The sequence below is a fragment of the Podarcis pityusensis genome (assembly GCF_964106645.2).
Source record: "Podarcis pityusensis genome assembly, chromosome: 8".
Lineage (NCBI taxonomy): Eukaryota > Metazoa > Chordata > Lepidosauria > Squamata > Lacertidae > Podarcis > Podarcis pityusensis.
Window position 1 is genome coordinate 16,861,454 of NC_138033.1, and position 19,406 is coordinate 16,880,859.

Genomic DNA, 19,406 nt, shown 5'->3' on the forward strand with positions numbered 1-19,406 from the left:
ATAACAATATTGAAGCCTCCAGAATTCCATACCCTCCAAGTGTCCCTATTTTCCAGGGACAGTCCTGAATTTACAGAAGCCGTCCCAGTTATTGATTTGATCCCCGGATGTCCCACTTTTCTTTAGAACCTCCCTATTTTCATGGGAGAAATATTGGATGGCATGGAGTTATGCGAACCCCAAGCCAAGGAGATGAGTAACTTTACAACCTTAGATGACATCTGAAGGCAGCCATGTATAGGGAAGTTTTTAAATGTTTAGTGACTTATTTTGTTTTCATATATCTTGGAAGTCACCCAGAGTGACTGGTGGGTGGGCGAGAGGCAGAAATGGGAGGAGCAAGGAAGGTAAATTATACCTTTGTATAGTAGGCGAACACTCACTCACCTTTCTGTTTTCTCTGTATTCTCCAAGACACATGATCAGAGTTCAAGGACACATTCCAGCCAAGCAACAACACTCAGGGGGCAAAGTGTGGTTTGTGGCTGGAGAGAGCTCTGAGGGAGAGATAAAAACACCCAGGAAGGCTGCATTCAGCCTCCAGGCCTGACATTCCACATCCTAGTTAAAGACCACAGTGGCAGACCCATGTCTTCAAAGACAAGTCTACAATTTAACTACAATTGAAGACACCAGAGGGATGCAAGTACAGGAAATACTGGACCCTTTGCCCTAGCCCTCCTCCCTTAACTGATGGTCAAACACAACTCCCACCCCCAATTCTCCTCCCCAACTCCATTTGGGCTCTAATACTAAAGGCGATCCAAGCTGAAAGGAGAAACACCTTCAGCAGGAGTGAAGGTTGCGCAATAGACAGGGAGATGGTGCCCCTTGGAATTGCAAGTCTGCCTGAATGAACCATTACTACTTGAGGCTTGTTTGGAGCAGAGTTCAATTGGAAGACAAGGTTGTGGAGTGGCCAGATGAAAGTGCAGTTGAGGCTAATGAGGCTCCTGCAATTTCAAAAGATTTGTAGAAGAAGGGTCAGCATATTGGCTGTGTGACCTGGTCATCTTTTTGCATCTGCCACCCCCCTCACTTATAGGCTCACTCACAGTGTCTCAATGCTGCTGAGCAAGGGAGACTTACAGTTCCTTCCCAGAGCCAGCAGGTGGCCCAGAATACCTTGGAAGCTCTGTGTGTTTGCCTAATAAGCTCTCATGAACAAGGGGACGCTAGTTGCTGATGTGACTCTGGCCAAAACTAGCCTGATGAAAAAGAAACAGCTCCGCCTGCTGACTATCAAAGCGATAGCATGAGGGGCTCAAAATGATGTACTTTTCGCTACAGTTCCATGTCAGCACCCTGGAGTCCAGACTTATCTACTTATCCAAATAATTCATTCTTAAAACTGAAATTTTTATTACTTTTCAGAAAACAGAACAAAATATACAGAGCAACCCAAAGGATGAATACAACAGTCTGTTAAAAAACGAAAGCAAAACAAAAAACAAGTCAAATCATGTAGACTAGCAATTGCTTTGTACAGCATTATTCATGTTTGGTTAGCAATGCCAACACTAATGTTTAATATGTTATTTAAAGACACTTTGATCAGCTCAGCAAGCTCCAGGAGGAAACTAACAGCTAAGAACAGAATTGCCAAATGAGGGTTAAATTTGGATTAGAACAGATGTGGTCAACCTTACTCATCCCAAGGACTGCATTCTGTTCTGGGCGCCAGTGGTGGGTGGGGCCAGAGATTAAGTGGGAGGAGCAATGAATGTAAATTTCAGTTTCAAACAGTAGGCTGGTTTTCACACACACACACATTAGAATCAAGACAACAGCTGTTCAGAAAACACAACAGTGCAGGGGTGCCAAGCTGAATAAAATACTGTGGGGGCCCAGGTAAGCCCCACCACACATAATCAATCACATGATGCAGCACACATGTGGACATGTGGATTGACCCTGGACTAGGGACTTGACTCCTGATATGCCACAAGGTAGGCCATGGGTTCAGGACATCAGCAGAAGAATCGCTCCCTACCAATTCATGGGGACACATTTATGTTGTCCACAAAACATTGGTACTGGACATTCTACCATCTTTATCTCCTGACCTCTATCCCTTGTCTCGATAGGAGTACAAGTGTGTAACCTTTTGCCCTCCAGATGTTGCTAAACTACAACTCCCTTCAGCCCCAGCAAACATGATCAATAGCCAGGGGTGATGGTGGGAGTTTGAAAGTGACTTCCATTTTTGCAAGTCAAATTCAGTGCATGTTCATGAGGGTCAGAGAAATCTGCCCATTTTGGTTTCCCTCTCTTTCTCATGTTTTTCAGTCGTTAAGTTCACTGCATTTTTACATCAATTTGGGGAATGTTTTTGAGAAGATTCAAACACATTTTCATGCACAGATGAATGTATGGATTTTTTGTATGCAATTAAGCCTAATAAGCACATTTTTGCCAGTGATATTCCCTAGTGCAATGCAAAATTCGGTGAAGTAGATTTCAAAGGAGAGTTGGGTTTTGCTTTGGGAAGGTTAGCTTAGGTGAGTTTGTATGAAAAAGCAAATGAAAGTACCTCTTCCCTCCCTCCGCCCATCCTCAATGTATGCTAGGGAATACTCTCTTCCTGGCAATTAGGAACATGGAAAGGGGCTGGATTCTGAGCTCATCCCATTGGTCCATTCAAGTCAGTGCTGTTATTGGCTTCCAGCAGCTCTCCAGGGCTTCATATAGGAATCTTCCCCAGCCCAGAGCAAGAGATAGCAGGGTTTGGAACTGGGACCTTTTCCATTAAAACCACATGCTCTGCCACTGAGCAATGGCCCTTCCCAGTCAGTATGCAGAGACGGTGCACAAAAGGAAAAGGCAAAAATGGGGAGATGAGGAGGCAGGAACCTGAGACTTTCCAGACTGGCCTAAGCTTTGGGTCCAACATAGCCAATGTGATACCCTACAAACATTGTTTGATTCTAAATCTTAAGATTCATCTTAAGGAGATGTTTATCAAGAATTCATTCTCTTACAAAAGGGATGTGAACACAAGACAACATTTAAGAAAAGAGTGGAAAGTATGGCAGAAGAATCATCACTTGTGAGAATGTAGTTGGGATCTTGATTGCCTCTCCTCCTTTGTGGTTTCTTCTAGGTTCTCTTATCCAGACATATCCTTTGGGGCTTTGCTCTGCTTCTTTGTTCTCAAAAGGTGGTCACAATATTGATGACTGCTTGTTTCAGTTCTTTGAAATCCCTATAAATCAGGCTTTGGGGCAAAGAAAGAAAACATACTCAACATCATATTCCGGAGATGTCGGAGAATTATGACAAAAACAGAAACAGGAGAAGAAATTGTCTAAGTCCACTTAATCATCCCATGCCATTCTGAATAACCCAGTCCAATGAATATGATTGCTTTGCTGTTGTTGTTGCTTTCAGACTGCAAATGTTTAGGGAAGCTTTAAATGTTTGACAGACTATTGTATTTTAATATTTTGTTGGAAGCCGCCCAGAGTGGCTGGGGAAACCCAGCCAGGTGGGTGGGTATAAATTATTATTATTATTATTATTATTATTATTATTATTATTATTAATGTTTTGTTTTTGCTCCCATTTGCACTGTGTTTCCTTTATTTTGAAATAAATGAGATGGAATAATGTAATGACACCATAGTTAATTAAATATATTGCATAAGCTACATAAATTTCCCACAGTGGAGAGGAAGACAAATAATGTAGTTTTTGGAGGAAGAACTGCAGCAGCTTGGGAACAGTGCTGCATGTGGTGGGAAAGGGTGCCATTTTACATCCGTAATCCTACCATCCCCACAACTAACAGACCCCTAGCATTATCTGCATCATTCTGTAAAGTTGTGCACCTCACTCTCAGATCTCTCAGGACATCTCTAGGCCAGATATAATCCAAAGGATTCTTATGCATATTGCTTTTGAGGTGGTTCCTGCCAATTCTTGCACAAACTGGGTAAGAAGAAGAAGAGTTTGGATTTGATATCCCGCCTTTCACTCCCTTTAAGGAGTCTCAAAGCGGCTAACATTCTCCTTTCCCTTCCTCCCCCACAACAAACACTCTGTGGGGTGAGTGGGGCTGAGAGACTTCAAAGAAGTGTGACTGGCCCAAGGTCACCCAGCAGCTGCATGTGGAGGAGCGGAGACACGAACCCAGTTCCCCAGATTAGGAGTCTACCGCTCTTAACCACTACACCACACTGGTATTCAATTAAGTGCTACGCAGAGTAGACCCATTGAAATTAATGGACCAAAGTTAGCCATGTCCATCAATGGGTCTACCCTGAGTAGGACTAGTCTTAAACACCACCCACTGAAGGTGAGCTCTGCAGTTTACTCAGCCCCAAACCTAATTCCTAGGTTATTTGAGCTTCTATGCCTTTCAAAACCCCAAGGCAAATTTTGGAAAGCAAAATGGAAAACATTGCTAGATGCAAAATTCAGAATCTGAATATGGGAATGCTTAATGTAGGCAACATTTCATTTTGGCCCCACAATCCTATTAGCAAATGAAGCTGGCTTTTTGCCTGAAGGATGTGTGACCTTCTACTAGCAATGACTTGGTTTCTATCAGCTGGGGTGGAGTGAGCATCCATGACCTCTGCTTGAAAATATGACATAAGAAAAAGGCTACTGGTACCTACAACAGAGATTCAGAGTCTGAGATGTTGGGATTCTGTGCTCAGCTGTGGGGTGCAATAGGATTAGAACAAAGGAATCAAGCGTGAAGGCTTCAAACAACCCATCATTTCAATAAAACCAGCACCAGCAACTGGAACTTCCAGGAAGAAGAGGAATTACCACCATCATCCTCTACAGCATTTCCATTTTGCTGCCCTCAACCTCCTCTGGAGGAGAGATTATTATTATTAATCAATCAGTCAATTATTACCCATCCTTCACCTTAAGATCCAGGGGTAAGCTACAGCACTAAAACAGTATTAAAAACAATTTAGAACAACTTTAAGCCATAAAAACAAAGCGGATCCTAAAAGCGTACACCTCAACTGTTAAATGCAAGGGCAAAGAGGCGCATCTTCAGCATCCTCTGAAAGTTGTATAATGAAGGTGCCAGGTGTACCACTGTTGAGAGGGAGTTCCACAGCTTAGGGGCCACCACAAAGAATGCCCTGTCCAAGGCCTTCACCACATTCAGCCTCTGAGGGCAGAGGAACTACCAATAGGGCCAATCTCAGCACCCAAGTGAGGCTGTAGAGAAGGAGGCAGTCTTTCAGATATTTGAGGCCTGAGATGTTTAAGGGTTTTAAACGCCAATGTGAACAGCTTGAATTGGGCCCAGAAATGAACTGGCAACCAATGCAGCTATTTCAAATAGAGGTTGTATCATATCTAAATGGAACACCAGCCAGTAATCTGGCTGCTGCATTTTGGACCAGCTGAAGCTTCCGAATAGCCTTCAAGGGTAGCCCCATGTTGAGTGTGTTGCAGTAATCCAATCTGGAAGATACCAGACCATGGAGTACAGTGATCGAGTCATCTCTATCCAAAAGGGTTCGTAGCTGGAGAACTAGCCAGAACGGAAAAAAGGCAGTCCTAGCCACAACCACCCCTGCAATTCTTTGTATTTTGGTAATAAGGGGATGTTTGTTGTAAGCCACTTTGGGCACAGCTCACTGCGGAAAGGTGGCCTATAAATAAGCTCAATCAATCTTACTCACAACGGACATCTATAAGAATGGCTGGGGAGCGTGATGGGCCTGCGCTGTTGCTTGCTTCACAATGGTAGGTCCCGGAATCCTCTGGTTTCACTTCATGGATGGTCAACACATTATCTGCAGAGTCCTGCAGCAGTTGTTGCTCATCTTTGTACCATGCGTATTTCAGTTCTCTAGGGTTAGCTGCTCTCACTTCGCACGTCACCTGAAAACGGCTATACTGATGGACCACCTTTTCTGTCATTCCCAAAATGTATACTTCCTTGGGAGCAACTGCAGGAAGGGAGAACAAATACAAAGCATCACACAAAGACACAAGCAAATGAATGCAAAATCATCATCATCATCATCACTGCAGCACCAAGGGTTCTGCTGCACTTTCAGAGACTGGCTGGACACTGAGGAATGGGTGTTAGATGCTGAGGAGAGGACCCAGGAAAAGGGGGATTGAAGTCAGAGGCAGGAGAAACTGCAGCGTTGGAGAGTGAAGAACAGGTGCAGGAGGAGAAAGAGATAGGTCAGGCTGGTGTAAAGTCAAGGACCCCCACGCTGCCACCGCCTCCTGCCCCCACCTCTCCTGCTCCACTGTCTCCCAGGATCAGAAGAGAACTGAAATGGGAGACACAGAAACAGGTTACACACAGACATAGTCCTCGCCTGCTTGCACACAGCTCAGGTAGGGGAGATAGAGTGCTTTTTTTCTGAGGGGACATGGGGGTATGCATACCCCTAAACATTTTGTGAACCTTTGTACTTTTGTCCATTTATTGTTTTTATTTTCCCCAATTGGAACTATAAAATGGTGATTTGCTTGAATCAAAATGAGAGTACCCCTAAACATTTTTTTGGGGGGGGAGCACTGGGGAGATACATAAGCTGAGGTTGAGGCCTCTCTGTCGCTGCAACTGCCTCATCAGGTGCACACCTAGGAGTGGCTGAGAGACGTAGAACTGGTGGACATGCCTTTTCCTAACTTGCAAGTGTACTTCTAATAAAGAGTTAATTCCTCAAGCTGGACATTCCTTGCCTGGCAGTGCCATGGCATGCATGAAAGCCAGTTGCACAAGAGAGGAATTTCCTGTACTGTCCCCAAAGACACATACATAAAAAATGTGGCAGCCCTACCGCAGGCACACACTACCTTCTTGTGCAATCAGCGAGAGCTTGCTGCTTACATCATCCTCAAACTCTCCAAAGCAAATTCTCCCCCCTCTGGTTGGTCTTTATGTATAAATTGTAACTGACAGTGGCCCACAGTTTCCATTGACATGTTTCAAAGCAAGGCTACAAAGCACCTGGAATCCACAGTGTACCAGCCATCCACAAATGAACAGAGGATTTAGTTCCTTGAGCATTCAGGCTGAATTTGCTTCATGGACTGGGCAGAGGCTGTGTCTTGGACAGGTTAAATGTGTTGAATGAATATACTTACCTCCAAAAGCCTTCCCTCTCCCTGTGAGCAAGTACATTGGTCAATGATGTGTGCTCCAGGGCTTCTAGAAAGCAAATTTAGTAGCATTACTTACAGTGAACATCCAAAGTGACTGTTTGGGATGAGGTACAGCCAACATAGTTGCACACTTCACATGTGTAAGACGTTTCAGATCCAGGTGTCGCAGGGAAAGCCAATACATTTAAGCCACTATACTTATGTTCAACTGTATGTGAATCTGATTTAACCCAGTTGTACCAGTTGTTTCCAGGGTTACTTCTGCCCACAGAGCAGTTCAGCATGACGGCATCTCCTTCCTTTATTGGCAAATCATTCATAATGGTAAGCTGGACATCCTCGGGACGATCTGGAAAATCAGGTCAATGTGCCTGTTTGTGCATTGCATACATAATAACAAACCGATGTGATAAAGGGTCTGGAAACAAAGCCTTATGAGAAACAGTTGAAGGAACAGTTGGGAATGTTTAGCCTAGTAAAGAGTTGAATGAGAGGAGATATGACAGCCACAGTGATCCATGTGACGGTCACCTCCAGGCTTGACTACTGTAATTCGCTCTATGCGGGGCTGTCCTTGAAGCTATCCCAGAAACTCCAGCGGGTGCAGAATGCTGCAGCGAGGCTCCTCACGGGGTTTCTGCCATGGGAGCATATTCACCCAGTGCTTCTCAAGCTGCACTGGCTCCCGGTGGAGTACAGGGTCAGATTTAAGCTGCTGGTTTTGACCTTTAAAGCCCTTCACGGCCTAGGACCCTCGTACCTACGGGACCGCCTCTCCCGGTATGCCCCACGGAGAGCCTCAAGGTCCATAAATAGCAACACCCTAGTGGCCCTTTTCAACACTGGCTCCGGCCTGGTGGAACGCTCTGCCTCATGAGACCAGGACCCTGCAGGATCTGATTTCTTTCCACAGGGCCTGTAAGACAGAGTTGTTCCATCTGGCCTTTGGCTTGGAGCCAGTTTGATTCCCTCCTCCTCTTTCTTTCTTTCTTTTTCTTTCTTCTCCTGTGATGAGGCTGCATTTTAATATTTTAATGTTTCAATATTTTAATGTTGTATTTTAATCTTGTTTTTAAGTTGTATTCATTCAACTTGTTTTATTATTGCACTGAGCCCGGCCTTGGCTGGGAAGGGCGGGGTATAAATAAAAATAAAAATAATAATCATTATTATCATTATTATTATTATTATCTTCAAATATCTAAAGGGCTTTTCTGGAGGCTAGGACCCAAACCAGTGGATTCAAGTTACAAGAAAGGCAATTCAGACTAAACATCAGGAAGTGGACTCTCCTTCCTTGGAGGTTTAAATGCAGAGCTTAGATGGCCCTTTGCGTGGGATTCACTTTTTCACTACCCCTGGTGCATATTATTGCAGCCCTTGTCATGATGCGGCTAATCGCATTAGTTGATTTTTGCTCCCACCATCTTCTCAATCCACAAAAGGACCCATCCTTTCCCACTGTGCACTCACATCTCACATTCAGTTTCATAGTACTGTGGGATATCTCTGACCCATCCAGATTGCTCAGCGAGCAGCCCACCGTTTTCCCGTTGTCCTCCCATGTGGGTTCAAACATCACCATCTTTGTGATTCGATTTTCAAGCATGGTTATTTGTGGAGACAAGTGATGCTTCTCTAAGCCACTGAGAGTCAAGAGTACGAGCACATCGGTGCAATGGTAAGGCACCGAGCAGATCACTTCTGTAGTCCTCCCTTGATAGACTATCGCAGGGACTATTTCCAACCTGGGTTCTGGAGGTGACTCTAAATCCGCAGAAAGAAAGAAAAGAAAAATAGCAGTCCCTAGTTAGGGCAAAGTGATGATAAAAAGTTACTGGATAAACTGATTGATACTGATGAGAACCTGATGCCTTGGCCACCAATACACAGGAAGCTGTCATATACCGAGCCAAACCATTGCTCCATCCACCTCAATATTTTCTACACTGAGCAGCTGCTGCTCTCTCCAGGATTTGAGACAGGAGTCTCACCCAGTCCTATCCTACAATGTGTTTAAAACACTCTTATACCACTTTAACAGTCAAGGAGAATCCTAGGAACTATGGTTTGTTAAGGGTGCTGACCTCATGGAGATATCACTTCCAAAACCATAACAAGCAGCAGCGGCGTAGCGTGGGTTGTCAGCACCTAGGGCAAGGCAAGTAATTTGCGCCCCCTAACCCGGGGCAAGGCAAGTAATTTGCGCCCCCTAACCCGGGGCAAGGCAAGTAATTTGCGCCCCCTAACCCCTAACCTGCCGCCGCTGCCAGCTTCTTCTTGCTGCTGCCTGGGCTGGTCTGGTGTGGTTCTCTCCCGCGCTCAGCGCTGCGCTGGGCGGCCGCTGCACTGTCCCTCCCCCAGATAGTCCCTCGCTCTCTCTCCGCACCGCACGCCTGGCACCCACCCCCTCCACAGTGGGTGGCGACCCAGCGGCTCGGATCGGATTCGCACAGCCAGCACTGCAGTGAGAGAGAGTGAGTGAGCCAGGTAGGGGCAGAGAGCTGCGAGTGCGAGCGCACCCCCCCCCAGATGTTGCGCCCGGTGCGGCCGGCCCCCCTGCACCCCCCACGCTACGCCACTGACAAGCAGTGCTATTTTTCTAGGAAAAAAGTTGCCGGAACTCACCATGAACGCCTCCTTTGTTCTCTTATAATGGCAATACAGTGGTACCTCAGGTTAAGTACTTAATTCGTTCCGGAGGTCCGTTCTTAACCTGAAACTGTACTTAACTTGAAGCACCACTTTAGCGAATGGGGCCTCCCGCTGCTGCTGTGCCACCGGAGCACAATTTCTGTTCTCATCCTGAAGCAAAGTTCTTAACCTGAAGCACTATTTCTGGGTTAGCGGAGTCTGTAACCTGAAGCGTATGTAACCCGAGGTACCACTGTAGTGCTCACCTGAGAGATGCCGGAACTCAGTTCTCGTGAGTTCCAGCTGGGTGGGAAAGCCCTGGTAACCAGCAACATTGCCAACAACTTTCCATGACTGTTAGTGGTATAAGAGTGCTTTAAATGTGTGTGTGTGGATGAAGCATCTGGAGATGCTGGGAACTGAGGCTGAGACCTTCTGCATGCAAAGCAGCTGCTCTACCACTGAGCTACAGAGTTTCTCCAAAACATCACTATCCACCTGTGTTTTAGCAAAAGTTCCAGGCCTGGGGGGGGCTGTTGGACACAATACACTGTGAGCTGACCAACCTCAGTTGGCCCACCTGCTTGTCTTTTTCTTGGGGCCCAGTCAGTGGTACCAACAAGATTGCTCTCGTACTTTCTTGATACAACTATCTAGGAAAGGACGGCATGTCATAATGTACCACCACTTCCATTTTCAGCATCATGTTCTAACTGCTCCAGATGGCTAGAAACTGCTAAAGAAAAATTAAGGCAGTCCATCTCATGGGGGGGAAAAACAATGTATGCAATCGAAGAATTATCATTACATCTTCAGTAGTTTGATGTGAAGAAATTCAATAGGTGACATCAACATTCCATCAGCATTCCATGGCCACTGAACATGCTCAGTTCTCTTTGAATTCTCACCAGCAAGCCCAGCAACATCTGCAGGGGGGGGCGGTCCCACAGGTTCCCTAAACCTGTCTTAGTATTTTTTTCTAAAGATCACTTATACTTATGCCAACCTTGAACTGACCCCGAGCCTGCTCTGTGAATCCCAGAGATTCACAAATGGAATCCCAGAGATTCACAGAAGACTGGTGTAAATTTACGGACTATTTGAAAAGTAATTGTGATGGCCAGATTACGTTTGTAGGTTTGCAAGAAGTTTTGTGAGGTAAATTATTTGAATTATTGCAAAAATGGTTAAAGATGTGGATTGTGAGTTAAGATAATTAAAGGCAATAGGAATTTAAGAAATGCAGAAGAAATGATAAAAATGGTGGATCATCAGAGGTGCTGATGGAAGTCCAAAAAGATTGTATAAGATGTGAAGTTCTGTGTAATGTATAATAATTGGTATGTTGAAATTAATAAAAATTATATATAAAAATACTTAGCACTTGTGCATGGGTTTTGGCTACACAGAAACCTCCCCTCTCCTCTGAAATTTGGAAATAGAGGGAATGATTCACTGCTAGCATCATTTCTGGCCTGAAAGTTGACCACTCAAACACTGTTGATGATACTTTGAAAGGGAGGGTTCTGCATCTCAACTAAAAGACCACTTTTATATGGGATGGAGCAAAAAAATCACAGCTGTTCTGCTAAGCTCTTACCTGTAACATTAACTGTGGCATCAAGGAACCACTTGAGTCTCCAAGGATAGTTTCCAACAGAAGCAACGACTCTTGCCCCATACCTGCCGCTGTCACTTTTCTGGAGCTGAGTGATCATCAAGCTGCAATCTCTATTACCTAGGTCCCCTGAAAATTTCACCCGACCCTGAAAGGCAGCACTTCTTGCATTGCCTTCTGTGAATTTGAAGCTGTTGTACAACAAGGTACCATTATAATCTGGCAAATTATGGTACCAAAAAGGCTCAAAGTACCAAGCCACAGCTGTGGCGTTGACTGTAGCAGAGTTAAATGTTCCGCTGATCTCGCATGGAATCAGCACACAGGATCCTTTCCAGGCCACCAAAGAGTTAGCATGTTTCCTCAGTCCACTTTCATCAGACAAGACACCTGAAATGGGAAAGGTTCAAGGAAGATGGACATCAGCTTGCGCCTGTCCACCTCATTATATCACAGAATGATGTATTTGTAATAATAGTCATATTTAAGAGGCTACAACACAGAAGTCAAGCTCTAAGATTTTATCATTAGTACAGTTTCAATGTCTCTCTCTCTTTATCTTACTCACCAATAACACTGAGTGTGACTGGTGAGGACCGCGATGTGCCCACACTATTGCTGGCTTCACACCTGTATCTGCCAGAGTGTGCTAAAGTAACTTCTGGAATGGACAACTCTTCAGTCGCAGAGTCCATCTCCAGCCATTCGTCATCTTTGTACCATGCGTATGTGAGATTCTGGGGTTTTGCCTTTCTGACTTCACACTTCAGCTGAACAGACTTCCCTTCCCGGATCTTGCCTGCTGGCGTCATTTTTATTTTTACATCTTTGGGGGCAACTTCAGGAAGAGAGGAGGACAAAGAGAAACCATCATATGAAGACACCCCACACTTGGACAACTGAACCCGGGAAAGTGACGTCATCTAAGGCTCTGTTGCATATCAAGTAAACAGCATTGAAGTCAGGAAAACAACATAATTTATCAGCCCTGAAACTCTTGACGCTCATATTCTTTTCTTGGGCCAACTGTGAATGCTCACAGTTTACAATGCTCTCAGTTTCTAGGAGCATGGAAAAAGATCACCAAATTGTTTTTGCCTCAGTGAATCTATCTGACAACTAAAAATAGTCCACAGTTTCTATGGGTAAAGGTCCACACTTTCATAAAACACAACGCTATCAAATATTTGACATCCACAGTGTATTATCTAGCTAATAATAATAAATAAATTATTATTTATACCCCGCCCATCTGACTCAGTTTCCCCAGCCACTCTGGGTGGCTCCCAATAGAATAATAATAATAATAATAATAATAGGCGATAAAAGATCAAACATTAAAAACTTTCCTAAACAGGGCTGTCTTCAGATGTCTTCTAAAAGTCAGATAGTTGTTTATTCCTTGACATCTGATGGGAGGGCGTTCCACGGGGTGGGCGCCACTCCTGAGAAGGTCCTCTGCCTGGTTCCCTGTAACTCCGCTTCTCACAGTGAGGGAACCACCAGAAGGCCCTCAGAGCTTGGACCTAATGCTGGAAGAAGAAAGCTCTGTCTGCAGGAACCTGGACTTCATCCATTTGTATTCAACCTGCAATCCCTGAATTGGCTACACAAATAGGTAGACTGTGCATTTATGCTATGTACCTTGGATGGACCAAACATGCTGAATGACCTGCTCTCCCTCTCCTTGTGGATTTGTCGGTGCAGAATGCCTTAGGGCCCCAGCTAGTAAATAAAGTGGTGCTACTCACAGTGTACATCCACGGTGACCATTTGGGATGAAGTACAGCCAGAATTGTTGCATGCTTCACATTCATAAGATGTGACCGGTTCAGAGGTCGCAGGGAAGATTAACAGCTCTGAAGCACTATACTTATGTTCAACTGAATGGCGATCTGACCTGACCCAATTGTACCAGTTGTCTCTGGAGTAATTTCTGCCTGAAGAGCAGCACAGCACAACCGTGTCTCCTTCTTTTATGGGCAGGTCATTCATAATGCCAACATGGACACCCTTTGGGCTGTCTGGAAAATCAGATCAAAATGTTTCTTTCTGGATGATACGTATCACCACATTATTGCAGTGCATCTGCATACTCAGGGGAATAGGAGAATGTGGCTAAAAACCAGTCAACAAAAAAGAGACTCATGTAAGTAAGTACCTGTTAGAAATGGGGATTGAGCACATTGGGCAATCAATTAATGTGCATCTTTAATGATCTAAATGTTGGTGTCTTTCCTACATCAATGTCCAGGCTTATATCCCCCTAACTCCTACTCAGAGTAGGCCCATTGAAACTAATGGACATATCTAAGGCAACGTTCACATTATACATTTGAGCAGTCATGGCTTCCCCCAAAGAATTATGGGAGCTGTGGTTTATTACGGGTGCTGGGAGTTGTTAGGAGACCCCATCCGCCTCCCAGAGCTACAATTCCTAGGATTCCCTGCAAAGAGGGATTGATTGTTAATCTACTCTGGGAACCGTACCTCTGGGAGGGGATTAGGAGTAAGCAGTAATGCATCCTAATACCAACTGCTAGAAACCACAGGAGGGGAGAGTGCTCTTTTGCTCAGATCCTGGGATGGGTTTCTCACAAGTCACTATGAGAACAGGGTGCAAGACTAGATGGGCCACTGGTCTGACCCAGCAGGCTCTTCTTAAGTTCTTAAGTGCAGTGGTACCTCGGGTTAAGAACTTAATTCGTTCTTGAGGTCCGTTCTTAACCTGAAACTGTTCTTAACCTGAGGTATCGCTTTAGCTAATGGGGTCTCCCACTGCCGCTGCACTGCTGCTGTGAAATTTCTGGTCTCATCCTGAAGCAAAGTTCTTAACCCGAGGTACTATTTTTGGGTTAGCGGAGTCTGTAACCTGAAGCGTCTGTAACCCGAGGTACCACTGTATAAGAGGAAGAGAATCTTTGGATGTCCTACAGCTAGAAGCCTACACATATCCTTTTGCTAGTTTGCAACCTCCAGGCATCATTTATGGGCTGAAACTTGCCATATTAAATGCTGGTATCAACACTTTGAAAGAAAAGGGCTTGGGTCCCACATCCTTCATAAGTGATGAAGGCAAATTAGAACTGCTCTACAAAACTCTTACCTATAACGTTGACCGTAGCGTTACGAAACCATTTGTTTCTCCAATTGTAGTTTCCAACGGAAGCAACAACTCTTGCCCCGTACGTGCCGCTGTCCTTTGTCTGGAGCTGAGTAATCATCAGGCTGCAGTCTCTGTTGCCCAAATTGCCTATGAACTTCACCCGGTCCTGAAAGGCAGGACTTACCGCCATTGTGTTGCCTTTCCTCCTTTTGGAACTGTCATACAACAGACTGCCGCTATAGTCAAATGAACTGTTATCCCAAACAGGCTGGAAAAACCAAGCCACGTCCGTGGCACGGACCTCAGCAGAATGATGTATTTCACTGATCTGGCATGGAATCACCATGCAGGAACCTTTCCAAGCAACCAAAGTATCAGGGCTTATTCTTAGGGGGTAATCGCAATATATATAACCTGAAACGGGAAAGCGGATACAAAAGGTTGGTCAGTTACTCACTTACTATGAAAATTCGCTTCCAGCTCCTTGATGTCACCCATAAACTGAATTCGTCTCCAAGAACTGAGAAATTAACCAAGACCTCTTAATGTTTTTATCATCTCCCTTGACCATGAAGACAATGGATAAGTTTGCATCGGATGAAGCAAAAGTACAAAATGTAGCGGGCCGCCAACTTTCTGAGGGCCACATTCTAGCAGTGGGTGGAGCCAAAACCAAAGTGGCCATGGACAGAGAGAGCAGTGAGTGGGGCCACCACCCACTAGCTCACACTGCACAAATCCATTCACACCGTGCGTGTATACAGGCACATACCAATACTCATTATTCTCTCACAAACATATACTTTGAGTCTCACGTTCTACCCTTCTCATCCTGCTGTAGTCAGGCTGGAAAAATGCCTTCTAGTCAAGGGGAGTAATTTTTGCCAGAGATGTTGCAGCACAGAGTGAAAATTAACCCTTCTCTTCAGAGCTGTGAGCCTCCCCCCCCCCATGCTCCCTGTACAACAATAAGGCTTCAAAAAAAGTCTTCTATAGGCTTTAATAGATGGCCTTCCTGTCATGTGACAAAGGTATTTGAGAGCAGAAGCAGTAAAGGAGTCTAGAAATGCTGTGAAATGCTGAAAAGCTGCACAATCACTCAGCATGCTGAATCACTGTGACCCATCTGGAGGATGACTCATTATGTGTATAAGTATTGTATCTGCTTGCAGGCAGACTCAGTGTCTCAGTGTGTGTGTGTGTGTGTCAGAGTGTGATGGAGCCTGTGCTCAATGGAGCCTCTGTGTGACTCAGTAACTCTGTGTATGCTCTGAAGCTAGTTTAATCTTCTGTTCACTATGCTGTTATTTGCAAACAAGTTTATTTTAACTCAGTAAAGCTTTTATTCTTATACTGAAGAAGACTCTGTTTTATTTACGCTGCACGTCACTTCCTCCAAATCTAATTGCTGGATCTGGGCAGGAAGGGCAAGGGGGTGCTGTGGGCCAGATGAAGAGGGGCCATGGGCTCCATCCAGCTCATAGGCCACTGTTTCCCTGATAAATGCCTCTCTATTGTTTGTAAATGAAGCAGCCAGAATGCAAAGAACCCCATGATTTTAATCTGTGCAAGGAGGCTCTGGGTGCCCACTGTACAAAACATCCATCTCTCCACCACCCATGGTCACATGGCCAGATATTTAGGAATCTGAGAGGGATTTTGAAAGCAGCCTGTGTTGCAGCACAAGGAGGGCATCTGCTATGCAAAGCAAAAATGTCCTGTTAAGTGTATTCAAGTCTCAGGAGTGACTTTCTAGCTAGGGGTTTAGCCTTTTCTCTTTTCTGCAAGTGCTACTTCTTATCAAGTCTTCCTTTGTCCGTGGGGAAGGTGGGAAGGCAGCCATTTCAGGACCATGGATAGCTCAAAGTGAGTTAAGCTACTCTAACAAAGGCTGGGAGCACTGAGGCCTTTTAAGCCCCTGGCTCCAGTCTACCTCCTCTGGGCTCCTTTCCCTTGTGGAGAACTTCAAAGCCTTAAAGGACACTTCTCTATTTCATAGCCAGGGAGGTATCTGGTTCTTCTGCAGCCTCCAACTCTTTGGATTGCTGCTGGATTCTGGAACCATGGTATGTAGACTATTGCTTGGGAGTAAGTCCTACTGATTTTGATCTGAATGACTCCAGAGCCAATGCATGCAAGTATTGTTGCTTGCTCTCTCATGAGCCACTCATATATTCTTCAACCCTTCATCCAAATGCTACCCCACAGACCCAGGAGACCAACGGGGCTTGAAACATCCCAGACTGCTTTTATTAGCACATACCGAAATCTGCATGTATTACCTGCAAGGAACAGCTGCCAAAGGAAATGCCTCATTATGAGTCCATGCAAGTGCGAAGCCTGGGAAAGGAAAAGTGGATTATTACTTAGAGCCTTCACTCATTCACATTATGCTTCTCAGTAGGGGAGGAGGGAGGAGAAGGAGGATGGAATGGAACCAGTGTGGTGTAGTGGTTAAGGTGTCAGACTAGGACCTGGGAGATCAGGGATCATAGGCTAATTAAGGCAGCAGGTTGGAATCTAGACACATGAAAATGCTGTGAAAATGCTTTTTAAAAAGAGTTTTGAAAAAATATTGATTTTGCCATAAGCTCCCCATCACCATCTAGTGTCACATTTGTATAACGCACTTAAAATGTTACATTTGCAGCTGTATAGCTGAGACCCAAGTAACTAGAGTCTTCCCAGCACTATAATTTGCAGGGTGCCCAGGGAGAAAGCTACTTCTTTTGTTTTTAAAAGGAGAGGGAGCTGCAAGAGACACCATTTGTTGTTGTTGTTGTTGTTGTTGTTGTTGTTGTTGTTATATTTGTATGTTGCCCATCTGACTCAGTTGCCCCAGCCACTCTGGGCAGCTCCAAACAGAATATTAAAAACATGATGAAACATCAAATATTAAAAACGTCCCTAAACAGGGCTGCCTTCAAATGCCTTCGAAAAGTCAAATAGTTGTTTATTTCCTTGACATCTGATGGGAGGGCATTGACTACCAAGAAGGCCCTCTGCCTGATTCCCTCTAACCTCACTTCTTGCAGTTAAGGAACTGCCAGAAGGCCCTCAGTGCTTGATCTCAGTATCTGGGCTGAGCAATGGTGGTGGAGACCTTCAGGTATATAGGGCCTCCTTCAGGTATATAGGGCCAAAGTCATTTAGAGCTTTAAAGGTCAGCACCAACACTTTGAATTGTGCTCGGAAACGTACTGAGAGCCAATGTAGATCCTATAAGACCGGCGTTATATGGTCCTGACGGCCATTCCCAGTCACCGGTTTAGTAGCCGCATTCTGAATTAATTGTAGTTTCCAAGTCACCTTCTGTATGCTTACACTAAGCATACAGGTATTGTCCAGGTAGATGGTTAGAGTCCAGTTTTGAGAGCTAGGGAGGCATACTGCATGCAAAGCAAGAGTTGTCAGGAGTTGTTGAGATTTGTGGAAATCTGTCCCATGTGGTGAATCGCTGAACTGCAGGTGGTACTGCAGGCACTCTCAGGCACTGAGCTAAGTCTACCAGCCCAGTCTGGGCATTGGAAACTCTGGGATCTAGGAAGAATTTCCTGTGTCAAGTGAGCCTCGCTCAAGCCATGTGGTATTCTTCGACTCAAGTATGGTCCTGTATATTTGTTGCTCCTGACTTGTGCCTCTGACCTGGTTTGTTCTTTGACCGGCAGGCATAGAGAAGAGCCTTCCCCTGCCTGTGACTCACGCAGCAAGTGCAACTCTTCCTAGAATGGAGATGAAGGGATGGGAGCCGCTCCAGCAGCTAGATAAGCCATAGGACGCAAGGGTCACTAGTGCCAATTCAACATTCTCCAGTGAATCATTAATAGAATCCATTGGGAAACAAAACCCCTTTAGAGTCAATCATCTATAGGAATAAGCCTTCCATTTCTCCTGCAGCTCAGGGTCTTAAAGTGACATTGCTTAGCCTAAGGTTATCTGTCCATCCAGACAGGGGGTTCCCAACTGACCAGAAAACCTCAGTCCAGCCTGCTTCTGTACCTTTAACAATGGCTGTTTATACAGGAAACAGGATAGCCACATTTTCACAGCATGGAGATCAGCAGCATCACCTGCTAATGTCCACAGTTCAAGTATCTGATTGAGGCCTAGGAGCAGAACCCAATTTCTTTAAAAGTTGGTGACCTTCTTTTAGACTGGGAGGTGAACTTGGCAGCCTGGAAACAAGGTGAATGTAGGGTTTCTCCTCCCCTTTCTTTGCTTAAGAAAGCAAACCCATGCTATCCTGAGCAACAACAGCAAAGGCAAACTCACCTGTGAATATGTAAGCTGAGAACTGGCAGCTGTTCTTGCCTGGAAATGAAGAAGTTGCTAAGTTGAGGTATGTCACATGGAGGAATCAAGCATCAGTTTGTCCCTTTGGTGTGTGCGTTTTCCCCCATATCAAATGTTTGTATATGTGGAGAGAGTTGGGGCTGGTCCAGGAATAAGTCAAGGACGGTTGTTGGCATCTCAATGGCTTGCATTATAATTGCATGGCCAAACATTCTTATTTTCCTCTTCTCCAACAAGCAGCTTCTGTACTGGTGCAACCAGACTTTTTTTTGGGGGGGGGGTGCTGCAAGGAATTGGAGAGCCACGTCTTCGCAGTTTTGGCTGCCAATGGCAAGTATCTCTGTTTTGCTCCTAATCTCTGCATTGGAAGCCACTGTAAACCTCCAACTCTTTCTGAGGCTAGCCTGTGTGGTGAGTTACCAGAACTACAATGTGGAGCCTCTTCCTGCCATAAGGAGATGAGTTAGACCACCTTGCTGAGTGTTCTCCATACTGGATGGCAGTGGCTTCCAAGGTTTCAGGCAGGGAACCCTACCTGGAGGTGCTGGGGGTTAAACATGGGGGTGTGGGTAGCGCTGTAGTCTAAACCACTGAGCCTCTTGGGCTTGCCAATCAGAAGGTTGGCGGTTCGAATCCCCATGATGGGGTGAG

The 19,406-nt window shown here is 45.1% G+C and overlaps 1 protein-coding gene across 3 annotated transcripts; it reads right to left on the reverse strand.

Annotated features, from left to right (window-relative positions):
• Window positions 1–1,342: 1,342 nt before the first annotated feature.
• Window positions 1,343–19,045, reverse strand: LOC308484136 (B-cell receptor CD22-like). 3 transcript variants are annotated; one of them, XM_081018752.1, is made up of 10 exons: window positions 18,735–19,045; window positions 16,745–16,802; window positions 14,463–14,876; window positions 13,108–13,380; window positions 11,925–12,194; window positions 11,339–11,746; window positions 8,578–8,871; window positions 7,181–7,453; window positions 5,658–5,927; window positions 1,343–3,217 (listed from the first exon to the last, which is right to left on the reverse strand). In XM_081018752.1, the coding sequence occupies exons 2-10, from the start codon at window positions 16,776–16,778 to the stop codon at window positions 3,213–3,215; spliced, it is 2,241 nt and encodes a 746-aa protein (XP_080874878.1). In that variant the 5' UTR covers window positions 16,779–16,802; window positions 18,735–19,045; the 3' UTR covers window positions 1,343–3,212. The 3 variants fall into 3 exon arrangements, with proteins under 3 accessions (XP_080874878.1, XP_080874879.1, XP_080874880.1); XM_081018753.1 differs by having other exon boundaries at window positions 16,726–16,802; XM_081018754.1 differs by lacking the exon at window positions 13,108–13,380.
• Between the last annotated feature and the right edge of the window lie 361 nt (window positions 19,046–19,406).